The 25,630-nt window shown below is 39.0% G+C and overlaps 1 protein-coding gene across 4 annotated transcripts in view; it reads right to left on the reverse strand.

The window, feature by feature from the left end:
* Positions 1 to 1,337: 1,337 nt before the first annotated feature.
* The window catches only part of PIGN (phosphatidylinositol glycan anchor biosynthesis class N), a 110,369-nt gene continuing 86,076 nt past the window's right edge, over positions 1,338 to 25,630 (reverse strand). For 2 of the 4 annotated variants that reach the window (XM_060029167.1, XM_060029166.1), the window contains exon 30: positions 1,338 to 1,644. In XM_060029167.1, the coding sequence (XP_059885150.1) occupies positions 1,521 to 1,644 (124 nt within the window). In that variant the 3' untranslated portion in view covers positions 1,338 to 1,520. The remainder of the gene's footprint in view (positions 1,645 to 25,630) is intronic. The other 2 variants (XM_060029169.1, XR_009521783.1) reach the window with 2 other exon arrangements.

Consider the following 25,630-nt stretch of genomic DNA (forward strand, 5'->3'; position numbering starts at 1 on the left):
TCCTAAATTGTATCTGTTCACTCACCTGCCAGTTTGAAAAATGTGCTAATTTGTAGAGGGCTTCCTCATCATTAATAATGAATTAGTGATGCTATAACTTAATTCAAAATCAATTACTTTTTAAAAATGGGACTCAGACCAAGAAAGCTTAGCATCAGCCAAACTCTCCCGGCTCACCATGGGCAAAAGGCCAACTCCACAGTGACATCTAAAGGTCACTTTATGAAGAATCCAAATAAAAATTACTCTCAAAATATTTTGTCCATTAAAATTAGTTTATGAATAGAAATTAAACTTTAACGAGAGGACTTTGGGCCTTTGAGCTAGAATCTCACAACCAGAAAGAAAAGCAATTTTAACACTGACCTATGATATTTTCAGAAAGTTTAACTATTGATTTAAAGAATTCTGTTGGAATAATGCATGATAAAAGCTTTGGAAGTAACAGTTATTGAATCTACAATTAAAAACTAATCATTTAGGGGCTTCCCTGGTGGTGCAGTGGTTAAGAATCTGCCTGCCAATGCAGAGGACATGGGTTCGAGCCCTGGTCTGGGAAGATCCCACATGCTGCGGAGCAACTAAGCCCATGCACCACAACTACTGAGCCTGCGCTCTAGAGCCTGTGAGCCACAACTACTGAGCCTGTGTTCCAAAACTATTGAGCCTGCGCTCTAGAGCCCGTGCTCTGCAACAAGAGAAAGCCTGCGCACAGCAACAAAGACCCAATGCAGCCAAAAATAAATAAATAAAATAAAATTTTTAAAAACCAAAAAAAACTAATCACTTAAATCTTTTCCCCCACGGACAAGACACAAATAACAAGCTTTTTCTGTTTTTCTATCTCCAGAAATTCCATGAGAATCCAGAAATGGGAAAAAAAAAAAAGTGAAGGTAAAACCTGCATCTAGCTGATTGACTATGAAAACTAAAAAAGCACTAAAAAGCATAAAATAGTATTGCTGAATACTGAAGAAAAATGAAAAACACCTGCAAACATTTTTCTACACATCCTGATTGTCTTTCTAATGTTGTTTAGTAGTTAGAACTACTTGCAAAACAAGTGCTTAGAGTTGATAAATATTTATGGTGCCACCTGGTGATTTACTTCATGTTCAGCCAGTGCATTGATTTTGGATGTGATCAGTACTGCCCCCTCAGGAGCACATTCTCCTCTGCATATAATACAGGAAGCTGTACAGCTGGGGACCAGAGACTGTTACAGGTGCTCTGAAACATCAGTGAGAGGAGTTGCCAACTAAAGGAAAAAATGAAAATGTAGAATGCTTTACTCTGCTTTTCCACAGATGTAACCATGACTTCATGCAAAACCTAAAGAAAATGGAAGCTCCTTTATTCCAGATAACCCATAAATTCAGAATTCCACATATAATTTCCTTTAGATGAGCAGAGTATGTTATACATTAATATCCATCTCCTTTATGAATCCTTGATAAGATTTTAGTTGACAAGGAGAATGAGAACCAGGATCTGGATGCTGAATGATGGCTTTGGCAACATCACGTGAGGTGGCTTTTGGGTCTGCCACACAGTTTGAGTTTCTTTGTTGTCAGCATCTGTGCCAGGCCATTGAGAAACACCAGAAAGATGGTCATGGACATGACAATCACGTAGTGGCTGATGCTACAGAAGGAGAAAAAGAAACATGTTACAGGCAGAGAGAACACATAAGAGGAAAAGCATAAGATTCCTCTAACTAACGTTTCTAAATGTACAGTTGATCCTTGAACAACTCAGGGATTAGGGGTGCTGACCCTCTGAGAAGTCGAAAATCAGCTTATAACTTTATAGTTGGCCCTCAGCATCCAGGGTTCCTAAGTATCTATGGTTTGGCAGCCTCGCATTCAACCAACCACGGATCTTGTAGTATTGCAGCATTTACTATTGAAAAGAATCCACAAATAAGTGGATCCATGCAGTTCAAACCCATGTTGTTCAAGGGTCAACTGTGTATATAAAATACACAGAATTACAGAGGATACCAATGATTTTGAAATAGATATCAATATGTTAAAAAGAACAAATTTGTTGTAGAAATAGTGATGAACATAATATTTTGAGATAGCTCCAACAACTATAATGGTATGAAAATGTCTGATTGATATTAGTAGTGCCTGTGTCTTTGTCACCATTAGAAACTGAATTTTAAAATTTAGCTTTTAGAAAAATAAAGATAATTTCCCCCCTCTAATTCTTATATACTCTGAATAATATCCACAGACTCCCCATGATGTCCCCAAGTTAAGTATTCTGATGTTTTAGACCATGCCATCCCATGTTTTGACATAAGTTAGAAGTACTTTGACAAAAGTACCAGCCACAAAGAAAGAAAAATGTTACCCAAACTCAAATTCAGTGAAGTGAAAGTTTTAGTCAAAGAATCTAAACAAAAGAAAAGGGACACATCTCTCTATTAATCTCAGAGTCAAAGCTACTATCCCCAAGACTTCTGGAAGAAGATAGAATACGCTTAAAATTACTCAATCCCAGTTCCCATCTATCAGCAATATTAAATGTTCAGTTTTTCTTTTTAAACACAGTACATAGTACATGGCTTGATGATAAATTTGGAAATATGGAAAGAAATTTAGGACACAGATCTGACAAATGTGCAACAAAGCAGAGGCTTCCTATAGTGTACTAGTACAGTATTGCCCAAGCTAAGCTTCAGTGCAGATTGGCAAGTTTATTCACAATGCCTATCAGAGTTGTGTTTAACTGTCTAACTTCATAAGAGATTCACACATTTTACACCCTTCAACAAAGGTGAAGGGAAGGTTCCGCAGGCCTGTAACCAAGCTGGTTTGATGAAGGGAGGTCATATTTTCTCCCCTTTCCTCTCCTCTACCCCCAGCAAACAGAAGTCCTGGTGTGGGTTAAAGAAGCCCCTTCCCAAGAATGGCCCCCAGGGCAAGCCCCAGGGAACTTGTCTTAGGGCATCTGGGAAGGTGCCTTTTGGGTGCATGTAAAACAGGCGGATCACAGAGAGGGACATGGAGACTAAGGGGAAAGGGAACAGCGGCCTGCAGGCCTCCCTCCCACCTTCTCAATAACTCCAGTCCAGTAGGTGGGCAGCCCCCCAAAATGTCAAACTGCTGGCCCTAGGCCAACCTAGGCAAAGCTTCACTGTGCTGTCAGGTAACTGCTCCATAGGCAAGGCCCCTCAAGGCCAGGAAAGAAGGGCCTCTACTCTATGCAGCTTTTATTTATTTATTTATTTATGGTATTGTTATAAGCTTTTAAGTAAGAACCTCCAATTGTAAAGCTTTATGGTTTGATAGGATTTCCTTTGGAAAGGCACTGATTCCTATTTAGAATCTTTCTCTAGGTTCACTGGTTCATCTTGTAAAGTAAATTTGATATAGAAGAGTTGGCTAATTAAAAAATAAGAATGAGAACTAGTTATGTTAGAAATCTGGTTCTGGACTAGGGTAGGCTCCTGACCTAAAAAGAAAACAATAAAATTAGATCTTTAACTGCTAGCCAAATATTAACATTACGTTAAGAGTTTTGAAATGTTTGTTTATTTTCACTGTAAAAATAATGTAATAGAATATTGGACCTGGAATTTTCTTCTACTTAAATTTATGTGTGTATGTGTTTGTGTGTATGTGTGTTTGTCTATATTTTTTTAACCCTGAATGAATATGATATAGCTCTTATCTACCACTTAATTATGTAGATTTTACAAAGCTACTTTCCAACTTTAGTAGCTACAGAGGAAATAAATCACTGATAATTATTTATTTAAAAATGAAAACAATGATAAGACATTTTTATCATTCTACAAAGCCCTTCTGGGAATAAAACTATCTAGATATTTATTTTAACAGAATGCTCTTGAACAACTCATGCCAAAATAGACAAGATTATGTTACCAAAATTATGTGAGTTATGCTGAAATTTTATCACACTTAAGTTGGTAACTGGTTGACTGATCTTACTTTAAACATCTTCCAAAGTGGGGCAATTCAAGTTTATCACAGCACAGAGGTGTTAGAAAACTAGAAGCTTTAAAAAAAAAAATCAGAAAATCTTCCTTTTCCTGGAGATGGAGTAGGTGTACTTTCCCCTATTCTTCCTGCCAAGTACAACAAAAACTCTGGGCATTGTATATAAAAGAAACGTAAGAAGACTGAACAGTGGATAGAATACACACAGGTTAAGGATCTTGGGACCCAAGGAATGACACAGTGGGTAGTTCCCTGGATTTTCTTTTTGCTGGAACAAAATGGAACAAACCAGAAATGCCAATGGACATAGCCCAAACCCCCTCAAAACAACCCAACATGATAACAAAAGCCTACTCTCTAGCCAAAGGACAGACAAGGAGTGGGGCAGGCCCAAAAGATGGAAAACTTTTAGACAGTAACTGTTCCACTTCAGCCAGAAACCACAGAAAAAAGGGTGGTTCGGCTCCTACCTGCTCCAGCAAAGGCCGAGTGGGGAGCCTACACTTCCACCCTCACCAGGCTTTGATGAGGTACTCCAACCCCCATCCATCCCTGACCCTGAACCCCCATGGCATGAGAGAACACTGAGTAGGGAAGCTGGTACTTTCACCCAAACCTGGCAGTGACAAGCAATTCCCACTGCCCAACAGTGTCAGTGGAGACCACGCGAGAAGCCTCGACTTGCACCCCCGTCCAGCAGTAATGAGGGCCCCCTTCACTGGGGTAGTATCAGACGAGGCCCAGTGGAGAGTCATTCACCTCCGCCCAGAGTTAACAAGGCCATTCCCCTCCCCACTGTGATGTTAGTGGAGGTCATGTAGGGGAGCAATAAGGACTTCCAGCCCTTCCTAACCACGGAAATACCAGGGGAGGCCCAGTGGGGAACTGTAATTCCTTCCCCTGCCCTGTAATAACGAGGAGACCCCTTTGGGCATCAATGGAGGCTGAATGGGGAACCTGGATTTCTACTCCAGTCAGTCAAAAAACAGTTCGGTAGTTTCTTATGAAACTAAACGTGCAACTACTATATGACCCAGCAAGTGTACTTCTGGACATTTATCCCAAAGAAATAAAAACTGATGTTCACAAGAATGCTTAGAGGCTTAATTCATATAGCCCCAAACTGGAAATAACCTCGAAGTTCTTCAATGGGTGAATGACTAAACAAACTGTGGTACATCCGTACTGCAGAATACTACTCCGAAATAAGAAGGAATGAACTACTGAAACACACAACAACCCGGATGAATCACCGGAGAATTATGCTGAGCAAAGAAAGCTAATCCCATAATGTTACATACTGTATAATTCACATATGTCACATTCATGAAATAACAAAACTACAGAAATGAAAAAAAGATTAATGGTTGCTAGGGGTTAAGGAGGAATGGAAGCAGGAAGGAACTGGTTTTGCCAATAAAAGGGCAACACGAAGGATCCTGTGTTGATAGAAGCTGTTCTGTATCTTGACAATATGAACGTCAATATCCTGGTTGTTCTATAGCTTTGTTGCATGAAGTTACCCTTGGGGGTAACTGGGTAAAGGGAGTACAGGATTTCTGTATTATTTCTTACAATCTCATGTGAACCCATAATTATCTCAAAATGTTTAATTGAAAACAACTGGCAGCTTGCAGGCACCACAAAAACAGCAGGTGGGCTGGCTTGCGCTAAAGGGTCAGAGATTGCTGACCTCTGCCCTAGGCTGTCAGGTCCCTGGAGGCAGGGACCATGGTCCCTGTTTCTCTCCCCATTTCATCTTTAAGGTCCAATTCAAGGCCTTGTGGGCCCTTCAATATTTGTTAAATTATTAAAAATGGTAATTTGTAACTAAAAGAAATCAGAAAATCTTCTTTTGTTTTATATACCCTGGCAGATTTAGCCTGGACTGAAATCAGACTCCCCTAAAATAAAAGTCATAGACATATAATCAAAATTAAATGATAAAAGACAAAATCCCAAAATATTTAAAGAAACAAAGAGTCTCTCCCAAAATGAAGTAAAACTAGCCCTAGGAGATATTAAAACATAAAGATAAGTGTAATTCTGGCATTAGAATCAATAATCAGAACCAGGGAAGGGAACAGAAAGCACCGTACACTAAAGATAAAGGAACCATCACAAAAACCTCATGACTGTTCTGGCTAGGCTCACTTTAATTTTATGGGCACAGATGAGATTTGGTTCTCATGAATGCCTCAATTCTGACTGCACACTTGTGAATTATTTTTCTGTCTCCAAATCAAACCATTTAATGTCCTTTCTTCTCTCCTCAAAGTTCTATCACCTTCCTCCCCTCTCAGGAGATGACTTTGCTTATTTGAGAAAACTTTACTAAGAGCTAAGAGAGAACTTCTCTTCTTGCCCCAAACCTACTAAAACACCCATATCTGTCTATATTTCCTCCTGCACCTGATCCTGTCTAAAACAAACCCCTCCACTTCTATTTTGGATCCTGTTTCAACTCTCCTACAATAGGACTTTACTTTTGCAATGATCCCCCCCTTCTCTCATAGCGACATTTTCCCCTTCTCTAAAGCGAGCAAAGCTGTCACCACGCAGATGTGTAATGTCTCTCATCCTAAAAATAAAAGAAAAACTCTCCCAAGATCCCATGGCTTCCTCTGGCACCATCCTAATTTAAGGCATTTAAAATTTGATATGTAAAACCCAGCTCTTAATTTCCCAAATCTTCCTTCATCAACCTCACTTTTCTGAGGGGCTTCTCCATCTCGGGAAATGACTTTACTGTTCATTCACTTAGTTACTCAAGATAAAAAACCTAGGAGTCACCCTTGATTCTCACCTTTTCTTCTCCTAGCACATCCAGTCCATTAACAACTTCCACTCACCTCTCTTTCAGAATACTTTGTAAATCTAGCCTCTTGTTACCATTTTGAATCACTGCCCTAGTCGAAGCTGTCATCATCTCTAGTTTAGAATACTGCAAGAGCCTATTAACCAATCTTCCTCTTCCCTCTCTCGATCCCTGAGTATGTTCTCCGTATTGGCCAAAGAGTTGTTTCCAAATGTAAAGCGTATCAAATACTTCCCTGCTCAAGAGTCTAATGCTTTGCCTTATACTTGGAATAAATTCCTAATTCCTTACAATGACCTTCAAAGCCATAAGTGACATCAACTGTCTTTCTGAACTCTCGCCCTACCATGTTTCTCCTCACACCTTTCTCGTCACAATAACCTTCATGTTTTCAAAAGTAATGACATCAGGAAATGGTTATCATAGAAAGCCAACTTAAAAAAAAAAACCTGTATATGTTTGCATATAAATTAAGTCTAAAAGGAGATACATCAACCTGTTGGACAGAGGTTAACTCTGAGACATTGAATTATGTGTCTCTTCTTACTTTTTCTACATGCTTTCTGTATTTTCTACAATGAGCTTGTGATACGTTTCTATTTATGTGATGTTTACAAATTATGACATAGAACTCTTGGCCAAGCTCATAATTATCACAGAAATCTTCAACTCTCTCCCATTTCTGTTCCTCACAGGACATTTCAAAATCTGCAATGGTTCCTGAGATAAAAATTCTCAAACCAATAAGCTGGATATAATGGTCACAATTCTTCACGTTATAAGAAGGTTCACTCCCCAACCCAGGGACTGGAGTTCGGAGTAAGACGTGAGATGAGGGACGGAGTGCAAACTGCCCAGTCTACAGCCTCGAGGATCAAATCCAAGACAGCCCAATCTGACCCTGGTTCCATGGGAAGACCAGGCAAGGAGGTTAGGAGGCAGGTAGATGAAGGAAAGCCATGAGGACTGTACAAGGTTACACTATAAAACGAATACACAGAATGTGGCCTATCCATACAATGGAACACTATTCAGCAATGAAAGGGAACAAAGTACTGATCCATGCTACAACATAAAGGAATGCCAAAAACATCACACTAACTGGAAGAAGACAGATGTGAAAGACTACATATCGTATGATTCCATTTATTGAAATGTCCAGGGAATAGGCAAATCTGTAGAGACAGAAAGCAGAGTAGTGGTTTCCTGGGACCAGGTATGGGAATTGCATAGAACTGAATTAGGCACGGGAGAATTTTTTGAGTGATGGAAATATTCAAAAACTAGATTGTGGTGATGGTTGCACAACTCCATAAATCTGCTGAAAAATCACTGAAGTGATTTAAATCATTTAAAACCTTAAAATGGATGAATTTTATGATATATAAATTATACCTCAATAAAGCTGTAAAAAAAAAGAAGAGATTATATTCTAGCAGATGTTTTTTCCATTAAATTTTACTATCAATTTTAGGTGTTTTTTTTTTTTTTTGCTTTTTTTTTTGCGGTACGTGGGCCTCTCACTGTTGTGGCCTCTCCCATTGTGGAGCACAGGCTCCGGATGTGCAGGCTCAGCAGCCATGGCTCACGGGCCCAGCCGCTCCGCGGCATGTGGGATCTTCCCGGACCGGGGCACGAACCCATGTCTCCTGCATCGGCAGGCAGACTCCCAACCACTGTGCCACCAGGGAAGCCCTAGGTGTTTTTTAAAACTTTAAAATATTAAATATGACTTGATCTCTTAACAAAGTAGTTTTGTAAAACCAGAAAGTAGGTGACCCATCCTCAAATTTAGTGACAGTCTATTTATAAAAGGTATTCCACAGATCACCTATCTCCTTGGCCTGAAGTGGCCTGAAATCATGGACTCTTGGCTCATTTAAGCTAACATCGTTGGCAGGGAACAGTTGTGAAGCTCATCATCTTCGTGCCACTGAGTCTAAGGCATTCAGGTTGTTATATTTTCCATCAATCAAGTCTTGGTGTCATCATAGCATAGCAGAGTTAAAGGAACATCAAATTTCTACTTGCAATGAGTTTCGCTGTTCCCACTCTCTTCCCTTGACTATTTTGACAGCATTTAAATCAGTAATTCTAAAGGTATACATATGAGATGGTAGAGGGACAGGGTCTGTGTGTGGAGGGGCATACAGAATCACCAGGCAGGCCTGTTCAATGTGTACAATGGGTGATAAAAGGTTGATTATACTTCTCAATTAGGATAATGGGCAATAGAAGCAGGTCCTATCTGTCAGATGTACTGGGGAAGAAACAGGTTGAGAATCACTGATTTTAATAAAGCTTAGTATTCATTGTCAAGTGTAAAGATATTTTATGGCACTTATTAATTACATTTAGGAGGATATTAAAATATTACTGGACTTAATTTTAAGTTTTCACTATATCTAAAGATAGAAGTGATACTTTAGTTGTCATTTATATTTTAATAATGTATAACAATAGTGCATGTAGGAAACAAAGTCCAAATGAATACCACTATCAAACTAAAGTTCAAACTGATGATGATGACTATTCACCTCATATCAAATACGTTCAGAACATAAATTTAAATCTAATTTTTTTATAGTTATGAAAATTCCCTCAAAGGAATTTTTTCTCTAGTTTAAAAAATGCACTTCTCTCAGTATGGAATATAAAAGGCAATACTCTGTAAAGTTTATGGCCTGCTATAAATGAAGAAACCGTGTAAAAGATCAAAAGAAGAAAATGCTAAATTATAGCTCTGTCGGCCCAACCCAGTTTCATGGCCTGGGTAGGATATTTTTCACATGGCTGTTGAAAAAACACCTGATGCCACAAGGTTCTCCAGAAAACCACTGAAATTACACCCACGGTTTCAGGTGATCATACTGACTGGAGTGTATTCCTTTAACAGTTTCCATTAAAGTCTGGTAAAATCTGCTCCAAAGATGCATTTTGAACATATTGGACTACACTTACAAACAGATATCCTGTCTTATGCCCTAGCAATGCAATCTTTATTTTTAAAGACACTCTTATTTATTAACCTGAAACTCATAGCTGAGGAATCTCTCCAACCTATTTTGAAAATCCACTGCAGTCCCCAGGACGGCACTACAGACATTACAGATACATGTCAGACTGCATTCATGGGGGTCATTAGCCCCTAGTCCTCTCTCAAATTCTAGGACAGGTTCTCACCATTTATGTATTTATAAAGCAATAAAATTTATAAAGCAATAAAAAGGACAAAAGGACAACATTCCATTCCTGTGAATAATAGGCATGGAATGGCTGAAGTTATTAACTGTATTACTAATACAAAGGAGTATGGAAATAAAATTTGTCACAAAGGGAAGCCACTGCAGGAGCACAATTCAAATAACCCAGGTTCCCATTAAGGAAATTATGACAGTAAGTTTAATAATATCTGCAACATGACAAGGAACTGCTCAGCTTTTCAAATGTATATCCACATAGGAATAATTAGAAAGCCAAAACTTAAAAGCAACATTCTCACAAATAAAATGCAGGAAAAAGTAGAATAATGAAGTTTCGATAGGTGAACCTTATTATATGGTGCTTTAGCTTTGGATCTTGAAGTGTATTTTCCCCCACTATCCAAGCCTTTTCCTGGCAATCAATCAGATGCTTATGAAGATGCATGAACCACTTCTGCGCATTAGACCTGTATCACGTGGTTCACTGCGGTACTATATGCCATCACTGCTATACAGGATGCAAAGGAAAGATTTTAGAATTCTAACTCACCAACAAGAGCAGCAGCAGCAACGAAAACCTCACCTTGCAGCATCAACTGGGGTAATTCCACTTAGAAAGCTTAATTCCACTAACTCAGATTTCATTTTGTCTCTGCACCCCAACCTCTTCCACCTCCCCGCTCCCCATCATCTTCCTTTCTTAAGTAGGCATCTTTTGTACAATACAATAAAAGACAAAGAAGACAAACAGAGCAGAGCAAAGAGATATTTCAGCAGGAATGACCGGGAGAGGATGTGGGTAATTTATGTAGGATAGTTCAATGTTCTCAGCCTGATGAACAGAACTGAGCTCTGAAATCTGAAGTCTCTCAGAGCAAGCATCCCATTTTACCTATGGGAGTTAGACTCGTGATGATGAAGCATTAAGACTGAGATAAACTGAGGTTTAACATAACTTATTAACTGGCTACGCCTTTATTCTCTTCCCATCCACTTTGGATTTTTAATGTTGTATAGATGAGGATGTGAAGATTACACCGGGACAAAAGGCATAAACCAGGACTGCTCCAGGTAAACCTGGACATATGATCCCTGTATGTGTAGGGCAGCTCCCTTTATAAAAAAATACTATTACCACAAAATATTTCTACAGCACAGTTTTTCCCCTGTATAGCATTAATTAATTATATACTATTTTAATACGTAATATAAATGAAGTACAGTACTGAACCACGGGGTTAACGTCCTTTTCTCATGGCTAGTGCTGCTGAGGGAGGGGTCGTTAATGCATTCACAGCCTACAAGTGCTAATGCACCATTCTGTTTCCCTTGGTTTGAATGATGCTCATTGTTTGTTTTATGCCTCTGCAGTCTCTTTTTTGCTATTATTTTGTGCTCTGATGAACACTTTATTTCCCATGATGGTTGTGTAAAGGAATGCAAGGAAGAGGCCTGGAGGTACCACACGCGTGCCAAGAAGAACATCACACTAGATACTAAATTCAAGTTTTGCAATGGGTCAAAGCCTCTTTTAGTAACAAAAATAAAGATAGATAAACTGGACTATATCAAAATTTAAAACTTCTGTGCAAAGGACATAATCAACAGAGTGAAAAAGCAAACTACAGAATGGGAGAAAATATTTGCAAATCATATATCTGATAAGGGGTTAATGTCCAGGACAGCCCAATCTGACCCTGGTTCCATGGGAAGACCAGGCAAGGAGGTTAGGAGGCAGGTAGATGAAGGAAAGCCATGAGGACTCAACACTAAACAATAGGCAGGTAGATGAAGGAAAGCCATGAGGACTCAACACTCAACAATAAAAAACCAAATAACTCAAATGAAAAATGGGCAAAGGACTTGACCAGATATTTTGCCAAAGAAGACATACAAATAGCCAACAAGCACATGAAAAATGCTCAACATCACGAACCATTAGGGAAATGCAAGTCAAAACTACAATGAGATATACTTCACACCCATCAGGGTGGCTACTATCAAAAAAAGAAAAGAAAACAAGGATTGGTGAGAATGTGGAGAAATTCGTCTTCTGCACTACTGGTAGGAATAAAATGGCACAACTGCTATGAAACACATTAAGGCAATTCCTCAAAAGATTAAAAACAGAACTACCATATGATCCAGCAATCTCATTTCTGGGTGTGTATCTCAAAGAACTGACAGCAGGGACTTGAATAGATAATGAACACCCATGTTATAGTAGCATTATTCACAATAGCCAAAGGTGGGAGCAACCTATGTGCCCACTGATGGATGAATGGATAGACAAAACGTGATATATACATACAATGGAATATTATTCAGCCTTCAAAAGGAAGGAAATTCTGATACATGCTACAACATGGATGAACCTTCAGGACATTACCCTAAGTGAAATTAGCCAGATATGAAAGGACAAATATTGTGTGATTCCACCTATACGAGGTACCTAGAGTAGCCAAACTCATAGAGACAGGAAGTAGAAAAGTGGATTCCAGGGGCTGAGGGGAAGGGAAAATAGGGAGCTGCTGTTTAATGGGTATAGAGATTCAGTTATGCAAGATGAAAAAGTTCTAGAGATTAGTTGTACAGCAATGTGAATATATTTAATAAAACTGAGCTGTACACTTTAAAATGGTTAACGTGGTTTTTTTGTAATGTATATATTACGATAATTTTTTTAAAGAAAAGAAAAACATTATCAAGGAAAAAGACTGTCAAAGTTGGCAATTTGGATTTAGTGCAAAGTACTATGACATGGTAACGGGCCCTGTAACATCACCGAAGTCTGGGGGGACAGACCTTGAAGGAAGCAGGAAAAAATTATGCCTGGAAGCACAGAATAACTTCAGGGATCAAAAGAGAATTGAAGCCTGACCGTTAAGGTTATGCCAGGAGCACTTAAGGATAATGCTTAATCACCCTGATGGTGCTGGTTTAGTTAGTTCCTCCATTTCCAGGCACATTCTACCCCACCTGTCACTCCATGGAATGAACTTGTATAAAAAAGGCAGTCAAGATTCCTAACTCCTAGGCAATAATTCACTTGTGGAAGTAACATCTAAAATATTAAAGCTCTAGTAGAACCAAAGTACATGGCTGCTCACTTATATGCCAACAGAATGCACACTGTAGTTTTGTATTCAAGGTTCTCCAAGTTAAGGTTCCCAAAGGCTATTTTCTGGAAATTTGTTTATCCAAAACCTAAGGTTTCTGAAATTCAGCTTATTTATCACACTCCAGATGAGTAGGCATTGGGCTTTTTCACCTCTATGCTTTGCTCATATCCATTCTGTCCGCCGAAAATACTCTAAGTCCCCTAACTGAAATTATACCCTTCATTCAAGGCCCAGCTCAAATGCTGACCTTGAGCAATGTTTTCTCAGTCATTGAAGTCGGAATTGAAGCGGCCTCCATTCGGTATTCACATAACGCTTAAGCACATGCTGCCTCGTATTACAGTTATTCTGTCTTACAACCCTGAATGCAGGGGCCATGTGTCAGAGTCATATCCTTCCAGGGCTGGAATATTCCTTATAAGTTATACAGTAGAACTTCCCCCTTTTCGTGAATTCCCCACGAAAAACTCTGATGCAGGAGTTATCTATCTCTAGCAGTGGGGCATCACCAAGTCTTGAGAAGGCAAGCCCATTCATCTTTGGGCCCTTGGTAACACCTGGGCATGCTTCATGGATGGTCAATGCTCACTATATACTTTTTCCTGAAGAAATGATCTATATATTAAATGTACATACAATGCAAAAACCTGAAACCTACGTATTCCATGTTATTAAGTCTTTCAGAGCCAGTTTCCTCTGCTGTAAAGTAGAAATAATTATATTTTCTTCACATCATTGTCATTAAAACTAATGAAATAACCTATGTAAAACTCCTAATACACTGTGTGCAATAAATGACATTTTAATACTAATTATTATATCAATTTAATACCTTTCTCAATAATCCTTAACTTTACTCATTTGCTGCTTAATTTAATCTGGCTTTTCCCCAGATTTGGGTATAAGTTTTTTTCTGTGGCAAAACAATCCAATCCTCCAAAAGGTTTCTGGAAACTTCTAGCGATCCCAGAAAGGAGGAGAGATAAACATGATTGCATTAAATTCCTTAAAACAGTTTAACATTTCTAAAGAAAGACATTGCAGAATTTTCCAGAGAAAAACGGTGACTATCTTTAAACAAGCAACATGAAAGACTGGGAAAGAGAGAAAATAATTTGTGGACAAAGAAGGATACAGGGCTTCAGGAGTGGATCAAGGGCTGATGTTGATGCCAGAAGGTGGAAAATGAAATGCTAAAAAGGGTATTCTTTCTCTTTCTCTCTCTTTCCCTCCCTCTCTTTTCCCCTGCCTCCTCCCCACGGCTCCCTTTCTCTTTTTCTTCCTTCTTTTTCTTCTTTTTGATGAAAGAGTATATTACTAGAGAGGAAGCAAAGAAAAGGTAATTTGAGGGGTTGGTGTTGAGGGGAACGTTCTGCTAATTAAGTTTTCGATGAAAGACTGAAGATGACAGAAAGGGAACAGGGCCAACAGTGCTGAATGGAATGGGATCCGTGAAGAACTGACAAGAGATGGATGTGAGCAAGAGGGCACAATGTAATGAGAAAGACAGGCTTAGAGTTGTTGCTCAATAGGTACTTGTTGAGTGAAAGCATGAAAGACTAAGTAAGTCAGTAAGTGGGGGAAAAGGTCCTGAATTCTGGGATCCAATGCTGAAAAGAAATCTCCTCTACTGGAGTCCTGAGTATAAGGTAACCAAGGTCAGCAAAGGTGATGCAGCTAACGAAAATTTCTGATCAGGGCCTTGCTCATGGGTATCTTGATTCATCACTATGTCCTTGAATTTGCCCTTGACTCTCTGTAGCCCTAGCAAAAGTCCTTCTAGGGCACACACAGAGCCTCAGAATTTCATAAGCATCACAGTACTGCAGCGTTTCTTTAACCGTATCTTTTAACTCTCCTAGGAAGAGTCTTCTTTATGTCACAAGGTTTTTCTCTCAACCACCAGTATGAGACTATCTGTTGCCATCTTCTGACATAAATAAGATGCCACTTTGCCAGCCGTGCAGTTTGGCAGTGTGCGCTTGGGTCTGTGGTGCCTGTCGGCAGCCTGCACGCCCCGTGACGGCCTTCCCCTAGCAGAAAGCTGCCACCGGCCTCATTCCCTGCTTCTCAGTATTTTCTCTTTGAGGACACAACTCCGCTCTGTACACTCAACAAAGGCCTCTGGCACAAAACAGGACTTTTCTGACCTAAGATGCCCTTACTCTTGGCTCATTCCCTCCTAATCAATATTTCTTTCTCCTGTAAATCCTAGATTTATATTATTCAAAACTTTGCAGTGAATGGTTCCTTTGCAACAATCACAAACATGGGATTAGACACAGAGCCACTTTTCAAAAAGAGGTTATTACAATTACAAAACAAAGACTCTGGGGAATTCTAAGTAGAGGCACTTAAGGGCAGTGGGAATACACAGCTCTGGTGCCCAAGTGCTGCCTCCCTGACCTGCTCAGCCATTTACAGGCCCTGTGGCATGAGCAAGTCGCACTCTCCTTAGGGCCACGGGGTCATCAACTGTAAAATGAGGCAGTAAATATATCTGTGGTGGAAAATAATGTGTACTTCACAGTGCTATGATAAAGATCACATGAAATAATGTGCTGGAAGATACTGTAAACATGGTGGCACAATACCAGTGTTGGTTATTAGTGCTACAGCTGTGACCGGGGCAAGCCTTTGGCATCCTGAGCTCAAACTCAAGTTTGAGCTTCTGTCTTGTTTTGCCTTTTGCCAAATATAAACGGATTCCCTGGTCTCTGAACTGCCTGTATCACGCCTCTCCGGGCCCATGTCTCAAATAAACAACTGCTGGGTACGAGATTCTGTGTTGCAACGCCTTGCTCTGACCTTGCGGGGATGGGTCACTACTCTACTCTGTGAATGGGCTTACTACATTTGAGCCCCGATGCTGGACCCCAGTTTTGACACAGGGTAACCAGATCTAGGGACATTCATGCCTTCCAACTATAATATCATTCCTCACATCACTCATGGCTGAAACAAAATGATAACAAAATCTCAAAAGGAGGTGTGAGGGTATTCCCATGTGATAACTGCCCTATTTCTCCTTCCCTTTCCAATTAAGCTTGAAAGAGTGGTCTGGACTTAAAACTCTACTTCCTGACCTCCCATTTCATTTATGACATTCCCTTTAATTTTTTTTTTAATTGGAACCTTTTTTTGTTGTTCTTATTTCAGTATATTAACAATATACTTATTCCCTGTTTCTCTTCCTCTTCCTCATTTTTATTTTTATTTTTTTAATAGTCATCAATTTTATACACATCAGTGTATACATGTCAATCCCAATCGCCCAGTTCATCACACCACCACCGCCACTCCCCCGCCACTTTCCCCCCTTGGTGTCCATAAGTTTGTTCTCTACATCTGTGTCTCAATTTCTGCCCTGCAAACAGGTTCATCTGTCCTATTTTTCTAGGTTCCACAAATACGCATTAATATACGATATTTGTTTTTCTCTTTCTGATTTACTTCACTCTGTATGACAGTCTCTAGATCCATCCACGTCTCAACAAATGACCCAATTTCATTCCTTTTTACGGTTGAGTAATATTCCATTGTATATATGTACCACATCTTCTTTATCTATTTGTCTGTCGATGGGAATTTAGGTTGCTTCCATGACCTGGCTATTGTAAATAGAGCTGCAATGAACATTGGGATGCATGTGTCTTTTTGAATTATGGTTATCTCTGGGTATATGCCCAGTAGTGGGATTGCTGGATCATATGGTAATTCTATTTTTAGTTTTTAAGGAACCTCCATTCCATACTGTTCTCCATAGTGGCTGTATCAATTTACATTCCCACCAACAGTGCAAGAGGGTTCCCTTTTCTCCACACCCTCTCCAGCATTTGTTGTTTGTAGATTTTCTGATGACGCCATTTCTAACTGGTGTGAGGAGATACCACATTGTAGGTTTGATTTGCATTTGTCTAATGATTAGTGATGTTGAGCATTCTTTCATGTGTTTGTTGGCAGTCTGTATGTCTTCTTTGGAGAAATGTCTATTTAGGTCTTCTGCTTATTTTTGGATTGGGTTGTTTGTTTTTTTAATATTGAGCTGCATGAGCTGTTTATATATTTTGGAGATTAATCCTTTGTCCATTGATTCATTTGCAAATATTTTTTCCCATTCTGAGGGTTGTCTTTTCGTCTTGTTTATGGTTTCCTTTGCTGTGCAAAAGCTTTGAAGTTTCATGAGGTCCCATTTGTTTATCTTTGTTTTTATTTCCATTACTCTAGGAGGTGGGTCAGAAAAGATCTTGCTGTGATTTATATCAAAGAGTGTTCTTCCTATGTTTCCCTCTAAGAGTTTTATAGTGTCTGGTCTTACATTTAGGTCTCTAAGCCATTTTGAGTTTATTTTTGTGTATGGTGTTAGGGAGCATTCTAATTTCATTCTTAAACATGTAGCTCTCTGGTTTTCCCAGCACCACTTATTGAAGAGGCTGTCTATTCTCCATTGTATATTCTTGCCTCCTTTGTCATAGATTAGTTGACCATAGGTGCGTGGGTTTATCTCTGGGCTTTCTATCTTGTCCCATTGATCTATGTTTCTGTTTTTGTGACAGTACTATATTGTCTTGATTACTGTAGCTCTGTAGTATAGTCTGAAGTCAGGAAGACTGATTCCTCCAGCTCCTTTTTTTCCCTCAAGACTGCTCTGGTGATTCGGGGTCTTTTGTGTTTCCATATAAATTTTAAGATATTTTGTTCTAGTTCCATAAAAACTGCCTTTGGTAATTTGATAGGGATTGCATTGAATCTGTAGATTGCCTTGGGTAGTATAGTCATTTTCACAGTGTTGATTCTTCCCATCCAAGAACATGGTATATCTCTCCATCTGTTGGTATCATCTTTAATTTCTTTCATCAGTGTCATAGTTTTCTGCATACAGGTCTTTTGTCTCCCTAGGTAGATTTATTCCTAGGTATTTTATTCTTTTCATTGCAATGTAAATGGGAATGTTTCCTTAATTTCTCTTTCACATTTTTCATCATTAGTGTATAGGAATGCAAGAGATTTCTGTGCATTAATTTTGTATCCTGCAACTTTACCAAATTCATTGATTAGCTCTAGTAGTTTTCTGGTGGCATCTTTAGGATTCTCCATGTATAGTATCATGTCATCTGCAAACAGTGACACTTTTACTTCTTCTTTTCCAATTTGTATTCCTTTATTTTCTTCTTCTTCTCTGATTGCCATGGTTAGGACTTCCAAAACTATGTTGAATAATAGTGGTGAGAGTAGACATCCTTGTCTTGCTCCTGATCTTAGAAGAAATGCTTTCAGTTTTTCAGCACTGAGAGTGATGTTTGCTATGGGTTTGTCATATATGGCCTTTATTATGTTGAGGTAGGTTCCCTCTATGCCCACTTTCTGGAGAGTTTTTAATCATAAATGGGTGTTGAATTTTGCCAAAAGCTTTTTCTGCATCTATTGAGATGATCATATGGTTTTTCTTCTTCAATTTGTTAATATGGTGAATCACATTGATTGATTTGCATATATTGAAGAATCCTTGCATCCCTGGGATTAATCCCACTTGATCATGGTGTATGATCCTTTTAATGTGTTGTTGGATTCTGTTTGCTAGTGTTTTGTTGAGGATTTCTGCATCTATATTCATCAGTGATATTGGTCTGTAATTTTCGTTTTTTGTAGTACCTTTGTCTGGTTTTGGTATCAGGGTGATGGTGGCCTCATAGAATGAGATTGGGAATATTCCTTCCTCCACAATTTTTTGGAAGAGTTTGAGAAGGATGGGTGTTAGCTCTTTTCTAAATGTTTGATAGAATTCACCTGTGAAGCCATCTGGTCCCGGACTTTTGTTTTTGAAAGATTTTTAATCACAGTTTCAATTTCATTACTTGTGATTGGTCTGTTCATATTTTCTATTTCTTCCTGGTTCAGTCTTGAAAGGTATACCTTTCTAAAGATTTGTCCATTTCTTCCAGGTTGTGCATTTTATTGTCATAGAGTTGCCTGTAGTAGTCTCTTAGTATGCTTTGTATTTCTGTGATGTCTGTTGTAACTACTCCTTTTTCATTTCTAATTTTATTGATTTGAGTCCTCTCCCTTGTTTTCTTGATGAGTCTGGCTAATGGTTTATCAATTTTGTTTATCTTCTCAAAGAACCAGCTTTTAGTTTTATTGATCTTTGCTACTGTTTTCTTTGTTTCTATTTATTTCTGATCTGATCTTTATGATTTCTTTCCTTCTGCTAACTTTGGGTTTTCTTTGTTCTTCTTTCTCTAATTGCTTTAGGTGTAAGGTTAGACTTTATTTGAGATTTTTCTTGATTCTTGAGGTAGGCTTGTATAGCTATAAACTTCCCTCTTAGAACTGCTTTTGCTGCATCCCATTGGTTTTGGATCGTCATGTTTTCATTGTCATTTGTCTCTAGGTGTTTTTTGATTTCCTCTTTGATTTCTTCAGTGATCTCTTGGTTATTTAGTAACATATTGTTTAGCCTCCATGTGTTTGTGTTTTTTACGTATTTTCCCCTGTAATTCATTTCTAATCTCATAGCATTGTGGTCAGAAAAGATGCTTGATATGATTTCAATTTTCTTAAATTTACCAAGGCTTGATTTGTGACCCAAGATGTGATGTATCCTGGAGAATGTTCCATGCACACTTGAGAAGAAAGTGTAATCTGCTGTTTTTGGTTGGAATGTCCTATAAATATCAATTAAATCTATATGGTTTATTGTGTCATTTAAAGCTTGTGTTTCCTTATTTATTTTCATTTTGGATGATCTGTCCATTGGTGTAAGTGAGGTGTTAAAGTCCCCCACTATTATTGTGTTACTGTCTATTTCCTCTTTTATAGCTGTTAGCAGTTGCTTTATGTATTGAGGTGCTCCTATGTTGGATGCATATATATTTATAATTGTTATATCTTCTTCTTGGATTGATCCCTTGATCATTATGTAGTGTCTCTCCTTGTCTCCTGTAATATTCTTTATTTTAAAGTCTATTTTATCTGATATGAGTATTGCTACTCCAGCTTTCTTTTGATTTCCATTTGCATGGAATATCTTTTTCCATCCCCTCACTTTCAGTCTGTATGTGTCTATAGGTCTGAAGTGGGTCTCTTGTAGACAGCATATGTATGGGTCTTGTTTTTGTATCCATTCAGCAAGCCTGTGTCTTTTGGTTGGAGCATTTAATCCATTCACGTTTAAGGTAATTATTGATATGTATGTTCCTATGACCACTTTCTTAATTGTTTTGGGTTTGTTTTTGTAGGTTCTTTTCTTCTCTTGTGTCTCCCACTTAGAGAAGTTCCTTTAGCATTTGTTGTAGAGCTGGTTTGGTGGTGCTGAATTCTCTTAGCTTCTGCTTGTCTGTAAAGGTTTTAATTTCTCCATCGAATCTGAATGAGATCCTTGCTGGGTAGAGTAATCTTGGTTGAAGCTTCTTCCCTTTCATCACTTTAAGTATATCATGCCACTCCCTTCTGGCTTGTAGAGTTTCTGCTGAGAAATCAGCTGTTAACCTCATGGGAGTTCTTTTGTATGTTATTTGTCGTTTTCCCCTTGCTGCTTTCAATAATTTTTCTTTGTCTTTAATTTTTGCCAGTTTGATTACTATGTGTCTCCGCGTGTTTCTCCTTGGGTTTATCCTGTATGGGACTCACTGTGCTTCCTGGACTTGGGTGGCTATTTCCTTTCCCATGATAGGGAAGTTTTTGACTATAATCTCTTCAAATATTTCCTCTGGTCCTTTCTCTCTCTCTTCTCCTTCTGGGACCCCTATAATACGAATGCTGTTGGGTTTAATGTTGTCCCAGAGGTCTCTTAGGCTGTCATTTCTTTTCATTCTTTTTTCTTTATTCTGTTTTTCAGCAGTGAATTCCACCATTCTGTCTTCCAGGTCACTTATCCATTCTTCTGCCTCAGTTATTGTGCTATTGATTCCTTCTAGTGTAGTTTTCATTTCAGTTACTGTATTGTTCATCTCTGTCTTTAATTCTTCTAGGTCTTTGTTAAACATTTCTTGCATCTTCTCAACCTTTGCCTCCATTCTTTTTCCGAGGTCCTGGATCATCTTCATTATCATTATTCTGAATTCTTTTTCTGGAAGGTTGCCTATCTCCACTTCATTTAGTTGTTTTTCTGGGGTTTTATGTTGTTCCTTCATCTGGTACATAGCCCTCTGCCTTTTCATCTTGTCTATCTTTCTGTGAATGTGGTTTTTGTTCCACAGGCTGCAGGAATGTAGTTCTTCTTGCTTCTTCTGTCTGCCCTCTGGTGTATAAGGCTATCTAAGAGGCTTGTGCAAGTTTCCTGATGGGAGGGACTGGTGGTGGGTAGCGCTGACTTTTGCTCTGGTGGGCAGAGCTCAGTAAAACTTTAATCTGCTTGTCTGCTGATGGGTGGGGCTGGGTTCCTTCCCTGTTGGTTGTTTGGCCTGAGGCAGCCCAACACTGGAGCCTACCTGGGCTCTTTGGTGGGGCTAATGACAGACTCTGGGAGGGCTCACACCAAGGAGCACTTCCCAGAACTTCTGCTGCCAGTGTCCTTGTCCACACAGTGAGCCACAGCCACCCCCCATCTCTGCAGGAGACCCTCAAACACTAGCAGGTAGGCTGGTTCAGTCTCCCCTGGGTCCTTCCCCTGGGTCCCGACGCGCACACTACTTTGTGTGTGCCCTCCAAGAGTGGAGTCTCTGTTTCCCCCAGTCCTGTCGAAGTCCTGCAATCAAATCCCACTAGCCTTCAAAGTCTGATTCTCTAGGAATTCCTCCTCCTGTTGCTGGACCCCCAGGTTAGGAAGCCTGATGTGGGGCTCAGAACCTTCACTCCAGTGGGTTGACTTCTGTGGTATAAGTGTTCTCCAGTCTGTGAGTCACCCGCCCAGCAGTTATGGGATTTGATTTTACTGTGATTGCGCCCCTCCTACCATCTCATTGTCGCTTCTCCTTTGTCTTTAGATGTGGAGTATCTTTTTTTGGTGAGTTCCAGTGTCTTCCTGTCGATGATTGTCCAGAAGCTAGTTGTGATTCTGGTGCTCTCACAGAGGGAGTGATAGCATGTCCTTCTACTCTGCCATCTTGGTTCAGGGCTTCCCTTTAACTTTTATCTGAGTCATACACACAGCATTAAAAAAGCAAAATAAGGGAGAAAGGCTTACAATGAAAAGTAATACCCCTCATTCTTTCTTACCCACTTCTCAAGCAAGCACTCTAACTGCTTCCCTTTTTAGACCTTCTGGTGGTTACCTCCTTGACATGAATTAGTATCTTTACATTGCTGTTTATTGATGCATCAATTTAAACATCATTTATTAAGTCTCTGCTAGGCAAGAGGAGGATTTGGCTGACTTATACTATACCCTACTCATGTCAATTTTAGGTAGTTATTTTAGTTCTTCTATTTTTCCTTATGAATCAACTTTGAAGTATAATTTATATATAAGAAAATGGAACCATTTTAAGTATCCGGTTAAATGAGTATTGTCAAATGATTCACCCATGTAACCATCATCACAGTCAAGATGTAGAACACTTCCATCATTCCAAAAGTTTCCACATGCCCATTTATAGGCACGCTTACCCTAATTCCCAGGCCCAGACAACAATTGATCAGCTTTCTGTGACTATAGATTAATTCTGTCTGTTCTAGAATTTTACATAAATGTAATAATATAATATGTACTCTTAATGCACCTGGTTTCTTTTACTCATTAAAAAATTTTTAAGATTCCTCCATGTAGTTGGGTTCATCAGTTGTTCATTTTTTTATTAATAAGTAGTTTTCCATTCCATTTATGTATATAGCATAATTTGTTTATCCAACTACTAATAAGTAGTTTTCCATTCCATTTATGTATATAGCATAATTTGTTTATCCATTCAAGTACTGATAAACATCTGGGTTGTTTCCAGATTTTGGTTATTATTAATAAAGCTACTATGAAAATTCCTGTACAAGTCTTCTGAGTACATATTTTTTCCTTCTCTTGGGTAGGTATCTAGGAATAGAATTGCTATTCTATTCAGAATAGCAATCAGAGGGTAGTGTTAAGTTTTTAAGAAAGTCTTGGTTTCCTCTAGGTCCAACTCACATATAGGATAGTTGCCAGTAAGTTGTGGGTATGTAATAAAAATTGCTATGTCATGTTTCAGGATTAGCAGGAGGGGTGCCTGCCTCTGCCCTTTGGGCTGGGGTGGAAGGAAGCTATGAATGCTAGAGTGGAGGACAGGTTTTCTATGAGGTAGAAGCACATGTGTCACAGCAGTGAAATTCTTCACATCTCCTCAGCCTCTTTCCAGGTTTTTCCCTGGGAGTAAAATGCAGAAAGTAGTACTTCCTACGTGGGGATGAAGGAAGGAGGAAAAGGCCATGGAGAGCCCACTGGTACCATCACTGGACTGAGAGACATGCAGTTAATCCCCTTCCTCACTCCTGAGCTCCATATTACTGTCCAACTGAGTCTGGAGGCTCTGGGCTTTTCTGTTCCTTTGGCAGCACTCGCTGATAGATTCTGGGCTGCTGATTCCTCTCTTGGATTATCCATCTTCTAGGAATTTGTTGAACTTGCATTTGCTGATGGTCATTTTTCTATTCTCTTCACTTTTGCTGGGTTTCTTATTTTATTGAAGACTTGGTAGAGAGGAGAAAAATGATTATCTTTGGTCTGTGGTCCTCACCCAGAAATCAATGGATTTGATTCAGTGCAGACGTCTAATATTAAATCTTACCCCTGAACCGTCCCTGGCCAAGCTCATCAATGACCCACTGTTTAATCCAATGCATGTCTTTATGTCTTTTCCTACTTACTCTTTCTGTAACATCTCAATAACCTCCCTCCTTCCTGAATGTTCTTTTGATTTCCACCACACTACTCTCACCTGGTTTCCTCCTGCCTTTCTGGCCACTTCTTTCAGCCTCATTGCCACACCTCCTGTTCTCTACCAGTAAATATCAGTGGTTCCTTAAGGTGCCATTAGATCTTTGCGTTTATTTATGCTACACATTCTCCCTAGATCTTGCGACCCAATGCACTCTTCTAAATGCTACTCTTGCAGTGTCTAAACAGTCCCTCTCCTGACAAGCCTTCCCTTACCCTGCAAGGCTGAGGTAGGTGCCCTGACTAATGTCCCCACAGCACCCAAGAGACTATTCTAGAAATTCGCACACTGCACCATATTGTCTGCTCATGAGTCTGTTTCCTCCTCCAACCTTAAGCTCCCTGAGAGCCTGAGAATGTGTTTTTCATCTCCAGAAATTCACCTGGTGCATAGCAGGTGACCAATAAATATTTGCCCTGTTGAATTGAGATCATGGATATTTTAAAATGCTTTGTGTTTTATGCATGTTATTACTGGTAATAACAGTGAAATTCGTACTTTGAAGAAAAAAATCTGCCAAGTAAAGATAAACCTCAAGCGAATCAGAGAAAATCAAATCCTTAATTTGTGTAATATAAATTAATGATGCTAGGTAGAAATTAATGATGCACATCTTCATGTGAGAATTATATCCTCTTCATTCCTTCACATCTCTTTAGAGCCAAAACCAATATAAATTTCTCCCATCAAAAAGTCTCAAACCCATATTATAGCAGCATTATTCACAATAGCCAAAAGGGGGAAACAACTCAAGTGTCCACTGATGGATGAATGGGTAAACAAAATGTGGTCTGTACACAATGGAACATTATACAGCCTTCAAAAGGAAGGAAATTCTGACACATGCTATAACATGGATAAACCTTGAATATATTATGCTAAGTGAAATAATTCAGTCACAAAAGGGCAAATACTGTACAATTTAATTTATGTGAGCTATCCTAGAGTAGTCAAATACATAGAAACAGAAATTAAAATGTTGGTTGCCAGGGCTGGTGGAGATGGGGAATGAGGAGTTTTTTGCAAGATGAAAACCATTATGGAGATGGAATGATAATGATAGTTGTACAACAATGTGAATGTCCTTAATGCCACTGAATTCTACACTTGGAAAGGGTTAAGATGGTAAATTTTATATTATGTATATTTTGCTACAATTAAGAATAAAATAAAAAGTCTCATATGTAATAATGCTATATTTTGTCAGAATATTTTCCAAACAAAATTCTGACCTATGTTTAAAATGAAAATAAATTAATCAAATTAAGGAGATAATAAGGAGAGGTATCTCAAATACAAGGAACACTATGAAGGATAAAAACATAATAATAGTTTCCATTTATTGGAGCTTATTTGATGCCAGGCACTGTGCTAAACACTTTAGATGGATTAATTCATTCAAAACGACAAGAGACAGAGAGAGATTAGAGACGTTAAGTCACTTGCTGTCAGTCTTACAGCTAAAAAGTGGCAGAAATAGATCAATCCCAGGAGCTCTGGCTTAAAGCCCATACCATGACCTACGACCTGCCTGGACACTTTGGGATCAGAGGGCTGGTGAGAAGGACACATTAAAACTTTCCCTAAGCTTCAAACTTAAGAGACTAATGAAAACAAAATTAACGACTTGTGGAGTACCCTCTCTGTGCCTAGCACACAAGGAATGGAA

This window comes from Delphinus delphis, chromosome 13 (genome assembly GCF_949987515.2).
Source record: "Delphinus delphis chromosome 13, mDelDel1.2, whole genome shotgun sequence".
Lineage (NCBI taxonomy): Eukaryota > Metazoa > Chordata > Mammalia > Artiodactyla > Delphinidae > Delphinus > Delphinus delphis.